This window comes from Salmo salar, chromosome 28 (assembly GCF_965601325.2).
Source record: "Salmo salar chromosome 28, fSalSal1, whole genome shotgun sequence".
In the NCBI taxonomy this organism is placed as follows: Eukaryota; Metazoa; Chordata; class Actinopteri; order Salmoniformes; family Salmonidae; genus Salmo; species Salmo salar.
In genome coordinates, this window is record NC_138318.1 from 8,696,983 (window position 1) to 8,717,580 (window position 20,598).

The 20,598-nt window shown below is 42.0% G+C and overlaps 1 protein-coding gene across 2 annotated transcripts; it reads left to right on the forward strand.

The window, feature by feature from the left end:
- Window positions 1–1,850: 1,850 nt before the first annotated feature.
- LOC106589370 (cone cGMP-specific 3',5'-cyclic phosphodiesterase subunit alpha') lies at window positions 1,851–20,261 on the forward strand. Of its 2 annotated transcripts, none has more exons than XM_014179255.3 (22): window positions 1,851–2,478; window positions 3,801–3,953; window positions 9,339–9,428; window positions 9,664–9,804; window positions 9,949–10,023; window positions 10,137–10,204; window positions 10,315–10,381; window positions 10,507–10,554; window positions 10,757–10,906; window positions 11,011–11,154; window positions 11,414–11,479; window positions 11,599–11,745; window positions 12,188–12,295; window positions 14,208–14,317; window positions 14,451–14,538; window positions 15,090–15,190; window positions 15,303–15,410; window positions 15,563–15,626; window positions 15,778–15,852; window positions 15,974–16,057; window positions 16,427–16,571; window positions 19,476–20,261. In XM_014179255.3, exons 1-22 carry the CDS (start codon window positions 2,011–2,013, stop codon window positions 19,523–19,525), a joined length of 2,550 nt encoding a protein of 849 aa, XP_014034730.1. In that variant the 5' UTR covers window positions 1,851–2,010; the 3' UTR covers window positions 19,526–20,261. The 2 variants fall into 2 exon arrangements, with proteins under 2 accessions (XP_014034730.1, XP_045566377.1); XM_045710421.2 differs by having other exon boundaries at window positions 19,479–20,261.
- The last annotated feature ends 337 nt before the right edge of the window (window positions 20,262–20,598 follow it).

Consider the following 20,598-nt stretch of genomic DNA (forward strand, 5'->3'; position numbering starts at 1 on the left):
TATTCTTTACATTTTTTAACAATGGATTTAATGGTGCTCAGTGGGATGTTCAAAGTTGTGGATATTTTTTTATAACCCAACACTGATCTGTACTTCTCCACAACTTTGTCCCTGACCTGTTTGGAGAGCTCCTTGGTCTCCATGGTGCCGCTTAGTGGTTGCAGACTCTGGGGCCTTTCAGAACAGGTGTATATATACTGACATCCTGTGACAGATCATGTGACACTTAGATTGCCCACAGGTGGACTTTATTTAATTAATTATGACTTCTGAAAGTAATTGGTTGCACAAGATCTTATTCAGGGGCTTCATAGCAAAGGGGGTGAATACATATGCACGCACCACTTTCTTTTTTTCCTTTTTTTAAACAAGTGTTTTTCATTTCACTTCACCAATTTGGACTATTTTGTGAATGTCCATTACATGAAATCCAAATAAAAATCAATTTAAATGACAGGTTGTAATGCAACAAAATACGAAAAACGGCAAGGGGGTGAATACTTTTGCAAGGCACTGTAGGGCACACTGCCTTAGTGCTAACAGTATAATGCTGGTTCATTGGCACATGATTACCACATACAATAGCTGTTGGATCAGTAGAGGCATTCAGGGCAGTTAGAGGGACATGAATTAGGTTACTTACATTGTGTCTTCCAACACCCCTGAAGTATTATGACAACTCAGAGACACAATGGTAGGGATTAACTGAGCTGGGCTTGGGTCATTGATAAGTCATTGTCTCAACTCAGCCTTATAATGCTGTGAAAGGATCCAGGAACCCAAATGATTTACATGGATCCCATCCTCATAAAACAAGCTTTGTTTCCAGAAGGTATCAAAATTGTCAATACATGTTGCACCCACAGAGCTACATATGTCTGTCTTTTTATTTGTAGGAATACTTGGGGACAGATTTCCTGAAGTAAAATAATTTTTAGCTGAATTGCTGGTGATTTTAGTCTTTTTTGACTATAAACTAAAATCCATTTACTAAAATCTTTGGGGAGGGCAGGGGGGGGGCAAAAAAACACACTCACAGGTCGGATTTGAGGGCCGCCTGTTGCCGCCCCTGCCGTAAATGAGCCAGTCTTAATCCCACATGTGAAATTAGACAGGGGAACTTTGTCCGTCCTGTCTTGCCAGACAGTGTAATAGGGTAATAAAAGCACACCTTTTTGCACCATCTTTCACAGATCTCTGATTGTCCTCACTTAGCAAGGCTTTCAGATTGCCCTATGAGGACAGTGAGATTAAGATAATTAAGATAAAATACTTCTACCAACATTGTGGACATAATGTCTAGGTGTCTTTTGTTCTGCAGTGTGTTTATCACACGTGAACCGTACCAAGACTAAAATGAGCTGGTTAAATACATTATAGAGGGAACTGATTTAATTGAGCTCTTTTTGAATTGCTTCACTGATGCTATTACTCACTTGGCTTCACTTTGACTGTAAATATACCGTAGGGAATTCTTATAAACACACATCACTGTAAGAGAGAGTTCTGCGGCTGGAATATTTGCTTGGAACTATAGTGGGGAACTGCAGCATTGTTCAAGATGAACTGTCCAACTATTTCCTACTCAGTGGGCCTATTGGGTAAATAGTCTATTGATGAGTCAACCATTTTGTCACAAAATGAACGTTCTGTATGTACCACAGCTGCAGCTGGAGACAGAGCTCCAACAACCTGCCTCCCTTGCCTCAGATTGGATTGTCCAATATAAAATGATCTGTGTTGGGATTTGTAGGTTAAGAAAGCTTAGGGCTTTAATTTCATGACGTCACATTAATTAGAGGACACTTTGATCCTTTCAGCCTGTAAGCCACTACATTCTGTCAGCTTGTAGCGTAGTACAGGACGTTTTGGTGATTTGTAAGGGACCACTGCAGAGAATGCACGTCGGCGCAAACGGAGGCCTCTAACTAAGCACCTTTTTCACTTCCCTTTCGACTTTCCCGGGTGATGCGTCTGTAAGAGAAGGGAGGGAAAAGCAAACAATTCAAAATGGGAGACAAGGATAGTGTGGAAAAGTACCTGGAGAACAATCCCCAGTTCGCTAAAGAGTACTTTGATAAAAAGTTGCGCCCTGAATTAATCACGACAGCGTTCACAGAAAATCTTGAGATCAAAGATCCGACTTCGTTCAAAGATGTCTCCCAAATTCAGGAGGCCAACATCATCTTTGACCTTGTCAAAGAAATGCAATCGCAAATCGTTATGGAAAAAGCATTGCACAAGGTCCTGCAGAGAGTTTGCATGATTTTGAACGCCGACCGGTGCAGTTACTTTGATCTTCGATCTAGAAACGGAATACCTGAGCTTACAACGATGCTCTTCAATGTCACTCCTAGCACCAAATTTGAGGAGAACCTCGTCAACCCCACTGGTGAGATTGTGTTTCCAATCGATATGGGTGTAGTTGGATACACAGCGCACTCCAAAAAGATGCAAAACATTCCGGATGTTACCAAGGTGAGTGCCTTTGTCAGCAGGTGCCCAACCGCCAAAGTGCGCGTAAAATTTGTACATGCGTCACCAAAGCACCCATAACATGTCCAAAAGCAGTCGCAATTTACACACAATTGTTCGTGTCAGATTCTTAAAAATGTCATTTGTTTCTCACATAAGTTAGACATTTTAATTGATGCAGATTTGGGAAGATAATTAAAGAAATATAAGTCCATGAAGTTTAATGATTGTTGTCTGTCAGCTATTTTTGTTAAATTCAATTGATGAATTTCTTGAAGGTGTTGCCTAATAGTTTTGATTATCCAGAAGTCTGACCAAGGCAAACTTCATAGTCTGATTTGGTCTACAGTAAAGTCAGCTTCAACAAGTATAAGTGAAATTACAAGTATGATGGAATGAGTAATTCATTCTAAATGTTAATGTTAACCACTTAGTTTCTACAATAAAATTATGATTTTAATGACTGTTATTCCCCTGTGTAGTGCAGAATTATAATTTTTTTTGCTATACAACTGTCATTATCTGGTTGATTTGCTAATTGAACACTTTAATTTATTATATTTGTATTATTTAATTCAAGTCATCATGATAATATATTGTATCATATTCAAAACAAAAATGTCCAGTTGTATGATTGCAAAGCTGTTGATGTTAAATTAAAGTATGGACGACTGAAGAGAAAGCAGGTTGACATTTATTGTCATGAATCTTGCCCCGGAGGCAGAACTGAGCGAGGTCTGCTAGATGGGCCAGCTGCAAAGTCAAAATTGGCTATATCGTAAAAATTCATGAAACAAAAATGAGCTTTTTGGACTTAATTTACAGTAAGGTTAGGGTTAGGCATTGGTGTAAGTCGTGTGGTTAAGGTTGGGGTTTGGTTTACATGCCTACAGGACAAGATTCATGACAAGAAATGCCAACCTGCTAAAACAAATCTGTAATTGCAATTGGTCAACATACTGTAGATTACTGGATGAACACCCTATTACATGTATAAATTAACTACAGAATTCAAGAAGGGGTTCAATCTATAGTTTTTTTAGCCAGCGTATGTCCATAGTTTTTCTCGTTTGATTAGCCCATGATATTTTCATTGATTGAAAATCATCTTTATTACTTTTGAGACAATGGTTATAGAATTGGGCCATTCACATGACATCCGTTTTGTGCGTTTCTTGTCTAGCGACTGTTAATTGTACTCAATAGGCCTTTTCACATGGCATTATCTTAGCCCAGGGCTAAGGAGGCTGTTAGCCCTGGGCTTATTGCAGTGTGAATGCAGCTAATGACTTGATCCAATATACTCTTTTCTTTTTCACTTCCAGAATAACCGCTTCAGTGACTTTGTGGACAAGCAGACAGGATACAAAACCAAAAACATGATCACATACCCCATCATGGCGGATAAAGAATGCCTTGGTGTTGTAATGGCACTAAACAAAATTGGGGCCGAAGAATTCTCAAAAGCCGACGAGGAAGTAAGTCATGAGCTCTCAAAAGAAAAATACCAGTCTTAGAAAGGTTTCTCAGTGTTAGTAATTATGGGAATAACTGTATTTTTTTCACAATGAATACATAATAGCACAATTCACACAGCACATGACATATACAGATACTGTATAGCCTACATTACCCCAGTAATCAATATTCATGATGTTAAGGCCCTATTTGGGTGGTTCTGGACCGGTTCCGACTGACATTTTGTTGGACAAATCGCTCTGTGAACGTCGTAGGGTCCCATGTCTTATAGTGTCAGAAAGCCCCATATCTCCCCTGTTCAAACAATCCTGTAGGATTCCAATAAAAAAATCAAATTAGAAATCTAAATAAAATCCTACAGGATTTTATCTAATAGGACTAGTTCCCCAATCAGATAGGATTTTTCTATTTACATTTTAGTCATTTAGCAGATAATCTTATCCAGAGAGACTTACAGTAGTGAGTGCATACATTTTCCGTGGGAATCGAACCCAAAACCCTGGCATTGGAAGTGCCATGCTCTATCAAGTTAGCCACACAGGATTCTAATTAGATTCTAATTGGATCCTTGTATTGGAATCCTGTAGAATTTCAATGTTTTTTTCTCCAATACGATTTCTATTGCTTTAGAAATAAATTGTATAGATAATTGTATAGATTGTATAGATAATTACATTACATTCTAAAGGATTTATCCTCAAAACTTGTTAATACACTATAGTTAACTTGGCAGCACCCTTCAAACCTCTTAGACAATTACCTATGAAGGCGGACAGTGAACACGTGAACTATAATAACATCATGCAACCAATATTGAACTGCCACCCTTGCCACTCGAGATGTTGACCCTATAGTGGGGAACCGCCGGCAGTGTCGCCTCTACCCAGTAGCTACTGTATCTCGTGCAGCCTCAGCCACCCAAGGTCCAAGGGACACAACGGGAGGAAACATTTGCATCTGGTGCATCTGCATCACACATTGTCAAACTTACTGAGATTGTCCGCAAGGACAGATCTCTGCACCCCCATCCCCAAATATCTTCCCACGGGGAGTGTGGGAGGGAGAAAGGGACGGAGGGGAGGGAGAAAGGGAGAAAGGGAGGGAGGGATGGAGGGAGAGGGGGGGTGGTACAACCCTGGGAAGGAGTTGGAGGTTCAATTATCTTCAGGTTTTTTATTTCCCTCTCCCTATCCCAACATAAAGAGGACAAAGGGAGTGTTCCCTTTTTTGTATGCATAGCTGTTGCATACAGTTGAAGTTGGAAGATTACATAGATTTAGGTTGACATTTCTTGTTAACAAACTATAATTTTGGTAAGTCGGTTAGGACATCTACTGTGTGCATGACACAAGTAATTTTTCCAACAATTGTTTACAGACAGATTATTTCACTTATAATTGACTGTATCACAATTCCAATTCCAATTCAGAAGTTTACATACACTAAGTTGACTGTGCAGCTTGGAAAATTTCTGAAAATGATGTCATGGCATTAGAAGCTTCTGATAGGCTAATTGACATCATTTGAGTCAATTGGAGGTGTACCTGTGGATGCATTTCAAGGTCTACCTTCAAACTCAGTGCCTCTCTGCTTGACATCATGGGAAAATCTAAAGAAATCAGTCAAGACCTCCACAAGTCTGGTTCATCCTTGGGAGCAATTTCCAAACGCCTGAAGGTACCACGTTCATCTGCACAAACAATAGTACGCAAGTATAAACACCATAAACACCTTAAACACCACCACGCAGCCGTCATACTGCTCAGGAAGGAGACGCGTTCTGTCTCCTAGAGATGAACGTACTTTGGTGCGAAAAATGCAAATCAATCCCAGAACAACAGCAAAGTACCTTGTGAAGATGCTGGAGGAAACGGGTACAAAAGTATCAATATCCACAGTAAAACGAGTCCTATATCGACATAATCTGAAAGGCCGCTCAGCAAGGAAGAAGCCACTGCTCTAAAATCGCCATAAAAAAGCCAGACTACGGTTTGCAACTGCACATGGGGACAAAGATCGTACCTTTTGGAGAAATGTCCTCTGGTCTGATGAAACAAAAATAGAACTGTTCGGCCATGACCATCATTATGTTTGGAGGAAAAAGTCGGAAGCTTGCAAGCCGAAGAACACCATCCCAACCATGAAGCACGGGGTGGCAGCATCATGTTGTGGGGGTGCTTTGCTGCAGGAGGGACTGGTGCACTTCACAAAATAGATGGCATCATGAGGAAGGAACATTATGTGGATATAGTGAAGCAACATCTCAAGACATCAGTCAGGAAGTGAAAGCTTGGTTGCAAATGGGTCTTCCAAATGGACAATGACCCCAAGCATACTTCCAAAGTTGTGGCAAAATGGCTTAAGGACAACAAAGTCAAGGTATTGGAGTGGCCATCACAAAGCCCTGACCTCAATCATATAGAAATTTTGTGGGCAGAAATGGAAAAAGTGTGAGCGAGCAAGGAGGCCTACAAACCTGACTCAGTTACACCAGCTCTGTCAGGAGGAATGGGCCAAAATTCACCCAACTTATTGTGGGAAACTTGTGGAAGGCTACCCGAAACGTTTGACCTAGGTTAAACAATTTAAAGGCAATACTACCAAATACTAATTGAGTGTATGTAAACTTCTGACCCACTGGGAATGTGATGAAAGAAATAAAAGCTAAAATAAATCATTCTCTCTACTATTATTCTGACATTTCACATTCTTAAAATAAAGTGGTGATCCTAACTGACCTAAGACAGGGAATTTTTTACTAGAATTAAATGTCAGGAATTGTGAAAAACGGAGTTTAAATGTATTTGGCTAAGGTGTATGTAAACTTCCAACTTCAACTGTATATCAAATGAAATAAATGCTTATCTTTGTGCTACTGTAGCTAAACATTTATTTTCCTTCTACTTTTTTTGCATATAAGGAATGTAAAGATTCTGTATATTCTAAGGGGAACCCCCCCCCCCCCCCCAAAAAAAACATATTGTGTAATTGTAACGTTGTCTATAGTATTGTAATGTCTAATTCAAAGACAAGAAGTTGCATGAATAAGCATCATATCAAATAACTCAAGTGAGTGTTGGAGAGTTTGTTGAAAAAGGTGTACGGTATTGGTAGTCAGACTGTAAATGAACTTGCAGCCTTGAATACCTCCCATATTGTGGTGGTGAATAAAACTGAAATTAATATAAAACAGTTGTTGTTTTGTACTGTAACAAATGACAACAATGACTGTAACAAATGACAACAAATGACTGTAACAAATGACAACAAACTATCATTTAATGGGTTCAATTAAGAAAATATGTTCTAGTAGGATTCTGATTGGGGTGACAAGATCCTACAATCCTATAAGAATGTTTGGTATCGATAATTCCCCACAGGATTCAATGGAGAAACACATTTTTGATATCAATAATTCCATTGTTTGTATAAATAAGTCAGGATGCTCTCGATGGTGCAGCTGTAGAACCTTTTGAGGATCTGAGGACCCATGCCAAATCTTTTCAGTCTCCTGAGGGGGAATAGGTTTTGTTGTGCCCTCTTCACGACTGTCTGGGTGTGCTTGGACCATGTTATTTTGTTGGTGATGTGGACGCCAAGGAACTTGAAGCTCTCAACCTGCTCCACTACAGCCCCGTCGATCAGAATGGGGGCGTGCTCGGTCCTCCTTTTTCTTTGTCTTGATCACGTTGAGGGAGAGGTTGTTGTCCTGGCACCACACGGCCAGGTCTCTGACCTCCTCCCTATAGACTGTCTCATTGTTGTCGGTGATCAGGCCTAACACTGCTGTGTCATCGGCAAACTTGATGATGGTGTTGGAGTCGTGCCTGGTCAAGCAGTCATGAGTGAACAGGGAGTACAGGAGGGGACTGAGCATGCACCCCTGAGGGGCCCCCGTGTTGAGGATCAGCGTGGCTAATTTGTTGTTCCTTACCATCTGGGGGGCGGCCCATGAGGAAGTCCAGGATCCAGTTGCAGAGGGAGGTTTTTAGTCCCAGGGTCCTTAGCTTAGTGATGAGCTATGTGAGGGTACTATGGTGTTGAACGCTGAGCTGTAGTCAATGAATAGCATTCTCACATAAGTGTTCCTTTTGTCCAGGTGGGAATGGGCAGTGTTGAGTGGAATAGAGATTGTATCATCTGTGGCTCTGTTGGGGCGGTATGCAAATTGGGGTGGGTGTAGGTTTTCTGGGAGAATGGTGTTGATATGAGCCTTTACCAGCCTTTCAAAGCACTTCATGGCTACAGACGTGAGTACTACGGGTCGATAATAATTTAGACAGGTTACCTTAGTGTTCTTGGGCACAGGGACTATGGTGGTCTACTTGAAACATGTTGGTATTACAGACTCAGTCAGGGACAGGTTGAAATTGTCAGTGAAGACACTTGCCAGTTGGTTAGCGCATGCTCGGAGTACACGTCCTGGTAATCCATCTGGCCCTGCGGCCTTGTGAATGTTGACCTGTTTAAAGGTCTTACTCACATCAGCAATGGAGAGTGTGATCACACAGTCATCCGGAACAGCTGGTGCTCTCATGCATGTTTCAGTGTTACTTGCCTCGAACCGAGCATATAAGTAATTTAGCTCGTCTGGTAGGTTTGTGTCGCTGGGCAGCTCGCAGTCTGTAATAGTTTGCAAGCCCTGCCACATCCGACGAGCGTCAGAGCCGGTGTAGTACGATTCAATCTTAGAGTTACGGGATCGTAAAACGGCGGCCATCTCCATCGGCGCCATTATCAAATTATTATTATTGAATTATTCCTGGTATAGAAACTTGATCCATTTTCTGGAAAATAGTAATCCCTTAACTGTCACTAATTATGATCATATTTATTTTACAGTTATAAGAAACGTGAAATCTTATATTAAGTCATTTATAATGTGATTGTTGCTATATTTAGAAAGCATTTCAGTCATTTCAAGCCCTAATGCCCGACTTTTTCTAAATAGGAAGAAAATCATATACTGTATGATTTTTCATATTTTCATAATGTTTGTACTATGTACTTGAGCTTGTGTCCTAAAAAGTGAGTACACCACAGCCATTAATAACTATTTTTACTAGAAAGGTGAGTTCCAGACCTTTATAAATCAATGCAACATTACCAGTTTTTGTTTATGACCAACTCATGAAAAATAATTACGTTTTGGTATGTCTATTTAGGCGGAAATAATTGTTTTGCCATATAATTCAACTGTTTAAAAGCCACACTGATACTGCCACAAAACTATTAGGGGCTCTCTAGATCATGAGAGGTGGCGATACTGCATAGTCAATGTTAGCACGGTGTGAGGGATGTGGGACATCAGTAGTCTGGATGTCACATCAGATGAATGCTTGTCTGCTGTACTGATGATTGATTTCATTGGATTTGGTTTTCAGCTCTGGAACAAGTACATGGTCTTTGCACACGTCATTGCCCTGCAGCATCACACTGCATACATGTTCAACGTGGAATCCAGAAGGAGTCAGGTAAGAACCCAGTGAACCCCATCATTCAACATGAGCTGTCCGTCAACTGTGTCAATCATGCTGGCCCTTGAATACAAAGACACAGTTCACCAAGGTAATTTTCTATTAGTGTCTGACACAAGAATAAGATGATAAGATAAATCAGTTAAAGTTTCCTGTAAAGCCATGTTATTCCATTATAACAGTTTCCCTAAAAAAAAAACTAATATCCATTTTTCTCCATTTGTTTCACTAGGTACTTCTGTGGTCTGCCAGCAAAGTGTTTGAAGAGTTGACAGACATTGAGAGACAGTTCCACAAAGCTCTGTACACTGTGAGAATCTACCTCAATTGTGAAAGATACTCCGTAGGCCTCTTGGACATGACCAAAGAGAAGGTTTGTTACTAGTGTATAATATTCTGAGGCATATTGCTGTTTTGTCACTGTCCTGATGTGGGTGCCATTTTGGATCTTCTCCCTCTGTGGTTTCTAAATGGGAACACTGAAGTCCTTATTGCTGTCTTCCCTCTCTTCATGCAGGAGTTCTACGATGAGTGGCCAGTGAAGCTGGGAGACGTACCGCCATACAGCGGACCGAAGACCCCCGACGGAAGGGTGAACATACATTTTCCTTTGATATGATTTTCACCAAGCATTCTGCTCTTTCCTCTACTGCCTTGTCTATGGCACAGTCACAGCCGGTGAATGTTGTTCTGTTGCGTCTGCAGGAAGTCATCTTCTACAAGATTATTGACTATCTCTTAGAAGGACCCAAAGAGGAAATCAAAGTCATACCGTAAATACCAGTAGCTTCTTGTTAGAAATCATGAATTATTATTATTATGCTCTCTGAATGAACAAAAACCTATCACTCACTCTCTTACTCTCTCCCTCTGTTCCATGCAGGGGACCTCCTATTGACCACTGGGCCCTGGTCAGTGGGCTCCCCACCTATGTTTCTGAGAATGGCTATGTAAGTTGATGTGAAAAAGTGCATGTAGTCCATACATTAACCACAGACGATATACTATCCACAAGCATGTAGGGCCTACTGTAGACAGGGATTTTACTGAAATATGTACTCTTCTTCCCCTGCAGATTTGTAACATGATGAATGTTGGCGCTGATGAGTACTTCACCTTCCAGGTGAGGAGTATGGGCCCCAATTGGATGGATGGTATTAAGTTTAGGATGACCTTGGTGTTACAATATATCGAGTCCTCAGCAACACGTGCTATTTGAAGAGGACCACCAGCCCTCAGATTGATGTTGTATTCCTAAAATGCAATATTCTAGGGATAATTCTCAAAGTGTTCACTAATCGACTTCATGCTGCTTTGTCTTTCAGAAAGAGGCTGTGGATGAGTCAGGTTTCGTCATCAAGAACGTCTTGTCCCTTCCCATCGTCAACAAAAAGGAAGAAATCGTGGGTATTGCCACTTTCTTCAACAGGAAAGATGGTAAACCATTCGATGAGCACGACGAACAGATCACTGAGGTGAGTGCATAGACATCAGTCATATCAACCACTTCACTCATAAATTCTGTCATGGGTTACATGTGAATGCAAGAGGTGGTAAATATCTGTCTGCATTGTTCCAGGCCCTCACTCAGTTCCTGGGATGGTCGGTGCTCAACTGCGACACGTACGACAGACTAAACAGGATGGAGTGGAGAAAGGACATCGCCCAGGAGATGCTCATGTGTCAGACCAGATGCACTAACACTGAAATGCAGAGTATCCTGGTGAGCCCTGAGACATGTTAGACCATAGACCTTAAAGACAGCGGAGATTCACAGAGGAAACTAGCCTCATGGGACAAACCTTTGATACTCTTTTCTCTTTCAGCTTATAAAAATAAATATAAATAGAATTAGTGTGCGACTCTCTTTATTTTCATAGCTTATAGTTTATCCGCCGTTAGTCAGTACCTCTACATAGAATCATTTTCTCTGGGTGTGCACCAGCTCGTGTTTTTTATTTGACTCTTTTCTCTTTCCACAGAACACAAAGGAGAAGTTTGATGCCGAACCAGAGGACTGTGACCAGAAAGAGATGTACAAACTCTTGGTAAGACCATGTATAAGACTGTCAGTGAAAGTGGGTAGAGACACAACGATAATGTGGCCCAGAGTGGTGTTTGAAGGATCAATCAATAAATATATGGTTATTATTTTGCCCTTCTGTAGAGATCAAACTGCCCTGTGGCCGTAGATGTAGACCTGCTGCTGTTCTCCTTCAGTGACTTCCCTGTGACAGAGCACGGCCTCATCATGTGTGGAATTCGCTGCTTCTTTGAGCTGAACGTGGTGGAGAAGTTCAAAGTGCCCGCAGAGGTCAGTCATGAAGCCCCTGACTAGTAAAACAATCATGTTCATTTAGAAGTATTTATTTTGTTGTAACCTCAGCATTATACATTACATGTCCCCAGAATGCATGACTCAATATATTAACAAAGCATTTGCCTTTTCGGTATCTAATTTATTTTGTTGAGCCTAATGTTTTCTAAATACAAGGCCATGTCCTACTGGTTTGGTCATATAGAGCAGTGGTTCCCAACCAGGGGCACTAGGACCATCCACATGGGATACTTGAGAAGACTCATGAGACCATAGGCCTACTGGTAAAATGCACATGAGGGGGTACTTCAGGGGTACTCCGGGCAGAGCCAAATTCTGTTGGTGGTACAGTAACCAAAAAAGGTTGGGAACCACTGATATAGATCATTAGTGAAGTGTCCCTCATGTCTAATTGTTTCCTCTCCACATGTACAACCAGACCCTGACCCGATGGATGTACACTGTCCGAAAAGGTTACCGTGACATCACCTACCACAACTGGAGACACGGCTTCAATGTGGGCCAGACCATGTTCTGTCTTCTACAGGTGAGTCCCTTTACTCCTACAGTACCAATAATATCACCTGATACCTACAGTGCCATAAAAAAGTATTTTCCCCCTTTCTGATTTTCTCAATTTTTTCAAATTTTTGAAACTGTTATCAGATCTTCAACCAAAATGTAATATTAAATAAAGGGAACCTGAGTTTACAAAATATATATATATATTTTTTTAATTAACAAAGTTATGCAACACCCAATTCCCCTGTGTGAAAATGTAATTGCCCCCTTACACTCAATAACTGGTTGTGCCCCTTACACTCAATAACTGGTTGTGCCACCTTACACTCAATAACTGGTTGTGCCACCTTTAGCTGCAATGACTGCAACCAAACGCTTCCTGTAGTTGTTGATCAGTCTCTCACATCGCTGTGGAGGAATTTTGGTCCACTCTTCCATGCAGAACTGCTTTAACTCAGCGACATTTATGGGTTTTCCAGCATGAACTGCTCGTTTCAAGTCCTGCTACAACATCTCAATTGGGATTCGGTCTGGACTTTCACTAGGCCATTGCAAAACTTCACATTTGTTACTTTTTAACCATTTTCAGACTTGATTGTGCGTTTTGGATCATTGTCTTGCTGTATGACCCAGCTGTGCTTCAGCTTCAGCTCACAATTGGATGGCCTGACATTCTCCTGTAGAATTCTCTGACACAGAGCAGAATTCATGGTTCCTTCTATTAAGGCAAGTCATCCAGGTCCTGAGGCAGCAAAGCATCCCCAAACTATCACACTACCACCACCATGCTTAACCGTTGGTATAAGGTTCTTACTGTGGAATGCAGTGTTTAGTTTTCGCCAGACATAATGGGACCCATCTCATCCAAAAGGTTTACTCAAGTTTGTCAAAAAGCACCTGGATGATCATCAAGACCCTTGAAAGAATGTTCTATGGACAGATGAGTCAAAAGTATAACTTTTTGGACAACATGAGCACCACTATGCCTTTGGTTGGAGTCATTGCAGCTAAAGGTGTCACAACCAGTGTAAGGGGGCAATTACCTTTTCCCACAGGGGCATTGGGTGTTGCATAACTTTGTTTATGAAATAAATATGTAATTGTTGTGTTATTTGTTCACTCAGGTTCCCTTTACCTAATAGTCGGTTTTGGTTGAAGATCTAATAACATTATGTATAAAAAAAATATGCAAAAGTGGAGAAAATTAGAAATGGGGAAAATACTTTTTCACAGCATTGTGCATGGCTAAGTGTAGATTGTGCAGAATAACTGGGCATTAAATCCCCAAAAGAAGAGTTCAAAGTTCCTAATTGTTTAGAGAAACATTGATGCTGCCAACTACAGGCTGCCCACTAATGATAATGGATCTATCACCTCACACACCCATTTTGTTCGATAGTGGATTACCCCACCCCTCCCATTTTGTTTGATAGTGGATTACCCCACCCCTCCCATTTTGTTCGATAGTGGATTACCCCACCCCTCCCATTTTGTTCGATAGTGGAATACCCCACCCCTCCCATTTTGTTCGATAGTGGATTACCCCACCCCTCCCATTTTGTTCGATAGTGGATTACCCCACCCCTCCCATTTTGTTCGATAGTGGATTACCCCACCCCTCCCATTTTGTTCGATAGTGGATTACCCCACCCCTCCCATTTTGTTCGATAGTGGATTACCCCACCCCTCCCATTTTGTTCGATAGTGGATTACCCCACCCCTCCCATTTTGTTCGATAGTGGATTACCCCACCCCTCCCATTTTGTTCGATAGTGGATTACCCCACCCCTCCCATTTTGTTCGATAGTGGATTACCCCACCCCTCCCATTTTGTTCGATAGTGGATTACCCCACCCCTCCCATTTTGTTCGATAGTGGATTACCCCACCCCTCCCATTTTGTTTGATAATGAATCAGCCCACCCTTTTGCTTCACAGACTGGCAGGCTGAGGAAATATTACTCTGACCTGGATGCCTTTGCCATGGTGGCTGCTGCATTCTGCCACGATATTGACCACAGGGGGACCAACAACTTATATCAGACAAAGTAAGACCCCCTCCGTTTACCTATGAGCACTCAAACCACTCCCTAAATAATCACTGTTTAGTTGTCTGCTCTTGGTTTGGAAGGTGTTGTTTGGGGTCTAACGATTGTGTTACCCCCTCTCTCTGACCTGCAGGAGTGGATCGCCTTTAGCCAAACTGCACGGATCCTCCATCATGGAGAGGCACCATCTGGAATATAGCAAGACGCTCATGGCTGAGGAGGTTCGAGACCCAGACTCCTGTTACGGCTGTGGCCAAAATGGCACCCTGTTCCCTATTACATTTGAGTAATTTAGCAAACGCTCTTATCCAGAGCGACTTACAGTAGTGAGTGCATACAATTTTGCCAGTTATCAGTTGCCGCCTTCATCCACCTTTCCAGACGTTTGGGAGATAGGACTCCTGTATCCGCCTTGCCAGCCGTTGAAGACTTGTGGCTTTGTAATTGGAGTTGTCCATCTCCTAGACTGGCTGCACACCAGGGTTTGAGAGCCCAGTCTACCCTATATTTTCCTGTAACCCTGGGTGGGGGCCCTAACCGGGTGCTGTCAGCCAGAGCCAGCTGAGCCCGAGATTCGCGTGGGGCAGGGGAGTCACTCCCTGAGGTAGCATGCAAGGCAGAGCAGAGCAAAATAAGGGAAGTCAGAGCAAAGCAAGCATGGCAAAGCTATGCTACCCGCTACCCCTACATAGCGCACTACTTTTGGCCAGCGTTTGCATACAAGGTAATTGTGGGAGTTGAATTCTTACCTTTTTCTCTACTCCCCCTTCAGAGCCTGAACATCTTTGTGAATCTCCAGAAGCGTCAGTTTGAGACTGTACAGCACTTGTTTGACGTCTGCATCATTGCCACTGATCTGGCCTTGTACTTCAAGTGGGTTTTTACAATTGTTATGGTCTCTGATATAGCTGCTTTTAAGTATACTGAATCAGTATCACTTTTCATGTGTGCAATGTTCTAACTTGACTGTTGGTCTGGCCCCCAGAAAAAGAACAATGTTCCAGAATATTGTGAACGCCACTGAGCCAATGGAAACCGAGAAGGACAAAATCGAGCATATTTCCAACAACGCCATCAGGAAGGAAATTATCATGTGAGTAGGAATGTTCTTCTTTCCTCCATCTCAGGGATTTGCTACACTTGAGGCAGTTGTCCACTTTTCTTAAAGTGCACATTGTGGCAGTTCTCGGGATTTCTTACATAGTATGAAATAATATAACAATACTGTCCCTTCTTGTGTATCAGGGCCATGATGATGACAGGTTGTGACTTGTCTGCCATCACCAAACCATGGGAGGTCCAGAGCAAGGTGGATACTATATCTGTCCACCATGTCTTGAAACAAAACACAGCAAAAAAAATATATATCCCAGTTCCCTCAAGACAATATAGACCACAGGATGCTCTGATGTTTAAGTAAGTACTGATACAATCTTTTCTATGAATTCTCTACCTCCTAGGTGGCTCTAATGGTCGCAGCTGAGTTCTGGGAGCAAGGTGACTTGGAAAGGACCGTTCTCGATCAGCAACCCATTGTGAGTTTGTGAAGACAACCTCTGTTTCTTTACAATATACTGTGTGTTTATAGAGTAATCATACATTTTTGTTAGTTCTCTGTTTGAGTTGATCTTCCCCATTCATTTCATTGATCCTCAGCCCATGATGGACAGAAACTGTGCAGCGGAGTTACCCAAGATGCAGTGCGGTTTCATTCAGTTTGTGTGTTCGTTCGTATACAAGGTAACTGCCTGGCTGGTTGAAGCTCAACCAAGCCATGTTTTGTGTCTTAATTCATTGGGATCTGTTGATTTAGAAAGAACTCAGCTTGTGTTATTTGTCATTAGGTATAATGTTCCATCAATTGTTTTTGGAAACGGAATCATCCTTCGAAAAATAGATGATCAGTTTCTCTGTGAACCATCACTGTCATCTTCAGTGAGGAAGTCATCCAGTTTAGACCACCATGAGTGACCAGTAGGCCTATCCATCTCCAAGTTTGCATCCGCTGAACTCCACAGCAGGAATGATTGCACCGTGAGGAATATGTCAGGTTGAGTGACTGTCCCGGGCACGGGAATGCTTGCAATAATGGGGCCTAAATGTGTGCAGGAATTCTCGAGGTTCCACGTAGAGATCACCCCAATGTTTGATGGGCTGAACAACAACCTAAAGAACTGGAAAGAGCTGGCCGACATCCACGCCGCCAAGATGGCGGCCATTGAAGAAGAGAAAAAGAAGATTGAAGCGCCAGCAGGTAACATTTGAAATACAGTCAGGTCTCAGCCAAGAAATCAGGGCTGGAGTCAATTTTGAATGAAATTCAATTCAACCCATGAATTGAAATTGTATTTTGAATTGAATTTACAAGAGTGTACACAAAACATTAGGAACACCTTCCCTTTTGCCCTAAGAACAGCCTCAATTCATTGGGGCATGGACTCTACAAGGTGTCGAAAGGGATGTTCCACAGGGATGCTGGCCCATGTTGACGCCAATGCTTCCCACAGTTTTGTCAAGTTGGCTGGATGTCCATTGGGTGGGGGACCATTCTTGATACACACGGGAAACTGTTGAGCATGAAAAACCCAGCAGAATTGCAGTTCTTGACACACTCAAAACAGTGCACCTGACACCTACTACCCCTTAAATCTTTATCTTGCCAATTGTTTTATTTTAGTAGGCAAGTCAGTTAATAAGAACAAATTCCTATTTACAATGACGGCCTACCAGGAAACAGTGGGTTAACTGCCTTGTTCAGGGGCAGAACAACATATATTTACATTGTCAGCTCAGCTCAGCGATTCGATCCAGCAACCTTTCGGTTACTGGCCCAACGCTCACCCTCTGAATGGCACACATGCACAATCCATGTCTCAATTGTTTCAAGGTTTAAAAAACCTTCTTTAACCTGTCTCCTCCCCTTCATTTACATTGATTGAAGTGGATTTAACAAGTGACATCATTATGGGATCATAGATTTCACCTGGATTCACTTGGTTAGTCTATGTCATGGAAAGAGCACATGTTCCTAATGTTTTGTCCACTCAGTGTATGTGCACTCAAAAAAATAATCATTTGTATAAGATAAGATACACTATATCTAAAAAAGTATGTGGACACCCCTTCAAATTAGTGTATTCGGCTATTTCAACCACACCCGTAGCTGACAGGTGTATAAAATCGAGCACACAGCCATGCAATCTCCATAGACAAACATTGGCAGTAGAATGGACTTATTGAAGAGCTCAATGACTTTCAATGTGGCACCATCATAGGATGCCACCTTTCCTACAAGTCAGTTCGTCAAATTTCTGGCCTGCTAGAGCTGCCCAGGTCAACTGTAAGGGCTATTATTGTGATGTGGAAATGTCAAGGTGCAACAATGGCTCAGGCGCAAAGTGGTAGGCCACACAAGCTCACAGAACGGGATTGCCGAGTGCTGAAGCGTGGAGCGTGTAAAAATCGTCGGTCCTCAGTTCCAAACTGCCTCTGGAAGCAACTTCAGCACAAGAACTGTTCGTCGGGAGCTTTATGAAATGCGTTTCCATGGCCGAGCAGCCGCACACATGCCTAAGATCACCATGCACAATGCCAAGCTGTCGGCTGGAGTGGTGTAAAGCTCGCCGCCATTGGACTGGAGCAGTGGAAACGCGTTCTCTGGGGTGATGAATCAAGCTTCACCATCTGGCAGTCCGACGGACGAATCTGGCTTTGGCGGATGCCAGGAGAATGCTACCTGCCCAAATGCATACTGCCAACTGTAAAGTTTGATGGAGGAGGAATAATGGTCTGGGGCTGTTTTTAAGGGTTCGGGCTAGGCCCCTTAGTTCCAGTGAAGAGAAATCTTAACGCGACAGCATACAATGGCATTCTAGACGATTCTGTGCTTCCAACTTTGTGGCAACAGTTTGGGGAAGGCCCTTTCCTGTTTCAGCATGACAATGCCCCCGTGCACAAAGCAAAGTCCATACAGAAATGCTTTGTCGAGATCGGTGTGGAAGAACTTGACTGGCCTGCACAGAGCCCTGACCTCAACCCCATCGAACACCTTTGGGATGAATTGGTATGCCGACTGCGAGCCAGGCCTAATCGCCCAAAATCAGTGACGACCTCACTAATGCTCTTGTGGCGGAATAGAAGCAAGTCTCAGCAATGTACCAACATCTAGTGGAAAGCCTTCCCAGAAGAGTGGAGGCTGTTATAGCAGCAACGGGGGACTAGCTCCATATTAATGACCATGATTTTGGAATGAGATGTTCGAAGAGCCGGTGTCCACATACTTTTGATCAAGTGGTATAGTACTTTTTTAATCCCCCCAAAAGGTGCTTAATAAAGTGATATTTATTGAATTAAATTTGCAGTTGCTACAACCATTTGTGGACTTATAAATTAATGATATATAGCCATTGATTCTTGAAGAATATAACTTATAAATGCCCTATGAGCTTAGTTCAACTGTTATACCCCATCAGAAACCAACATATAAGCTGGCTTTGCTCCAATGTTTGTAAACAAAGTAAATGTAACAAACACCGCCTAGCCTCAAAACATGGTTAAAAGTATAATTGTGATATCATAGATAGTCAGTCCTTGCATCCATAGCTCTGTTAATGAATTTCAGAGTGGTAACATTTCTCCAGCCCCGTCCCTCAGCTTTTTACCGTAACAGGGGCGAGGTGTACGCTTTGCCATTGTTTCAAGTGCTGATTGCCACTTTAATATAAATGACATTCTATTGTGGCCAATTCTTTTTCTAATTCAACAATTGAATTACAATTAAAGGGCTATTTGGAGAATGGACCCAACCCTGCAAGATACACTATTGTTCAATCTCCCAAGAAATGGGAACACTGGTAAATAGCCTACCATTCTTTTAGACACAGTGCCTGAGGCTTGTCCATGCACACAGATGCCAAGCCACCAGTGGCACAGCAGGCCACCGGACAGTTTTTTTTGACAGGCCTGGGCTAGACATGTCAGACAGGGCTGAAAATGGACCAGCCCATCTGGCATTTGCCCAAATTGCCAGATGGCCAGTCCGCCCCTGAGGTTACCTTAGTTAAGTTATCAACAAACTAAGACCACCTTCTTACTCTTTATCTTGCTGCTTGCTGTCTTGCTATGCATGTTGTTGCTGTCTTGCTTTCTGTTTGAACAGTAGAGGAGGCAGCAGAGGTTGGAAAGTCCAAGACCTGCACCATCGCCTAACCTCCTGGATTGTGCCCCAGTCCTGGCCGTGTGTGAGAGGATCCCTGGGCGCAGCAAGCAGTCAGTGGGGAGACCGTGTGAAGATGTGTCCCTGTGTGGACTGACTTAATCACTTCCCCTCATTCTCAGGACTTGATAAGCCAATCCTGATGGATCAACACACTCATGGCAGATGTACCAGCAGCTGGTGCATTACCATATCTTGACAGCGCACTTAAAGTAGAGCTTATCTTTCACAGATCACTATAGGTACGACTTTATCGACAACTAACATAATCCAAGTAATGAAACAAACATTACATCTTAACATCTGTCATATACTGTATTTTAATTTATTTAGACATGTATTCTGCTTTGGGAAATATCTACCTGTACATGCTTATCCATACTCTGATGATCCATAAAGATATTAGGGGGACAGTTCAGTGGACAAACTTTTCTGACTGAGCTGTTTTATTAGAACAGGAAAACTCATTTCAAGAACAAATATGAGTGGGATATAACACCAACAAATTCTGTTGAAAGGCAGTCACTGTTCATTTAGAATTATTTACTGTAAGAGCACAAGCCTTTTCCCATAACTCAAACTTTAAACTTGTTTTAGCAAATGACAATTGACTTTACCGAGGGCTAATAATAATAGCGATGCTCAAAATGTGTACACACTCCTGAGCCTTGTGAGGTTACATTTATGTTAATATGCAAAGTATATATTTTTTGATTGTCAGAGATTTTCTACTTCATGTATTTTAAGAGTGGAGCTGAGTCAGTTCAAAGCCTAAGTCTTTAGATTGTATGGACTGATATGGTTCGAAGTCACATTTGAGCATCAGGTATCCATTGCAAACTTTGTGTACAATTGTAAACTGCACATTTCCCCAATAACTTGAAAATGTAATATATATGACGATAATATATTTGTGTATCATAAATTGCAATTCAATAACCTTAAAAAAAAAATGGAGATTATGCTACTGTATCATGTATGTTTATGCTCGAAAGAAATGTAGTTCATCACATAAGTGTAAAATATGTGAAAATGAAACCTACAATCCCCCCTCCCAAATTGTTTT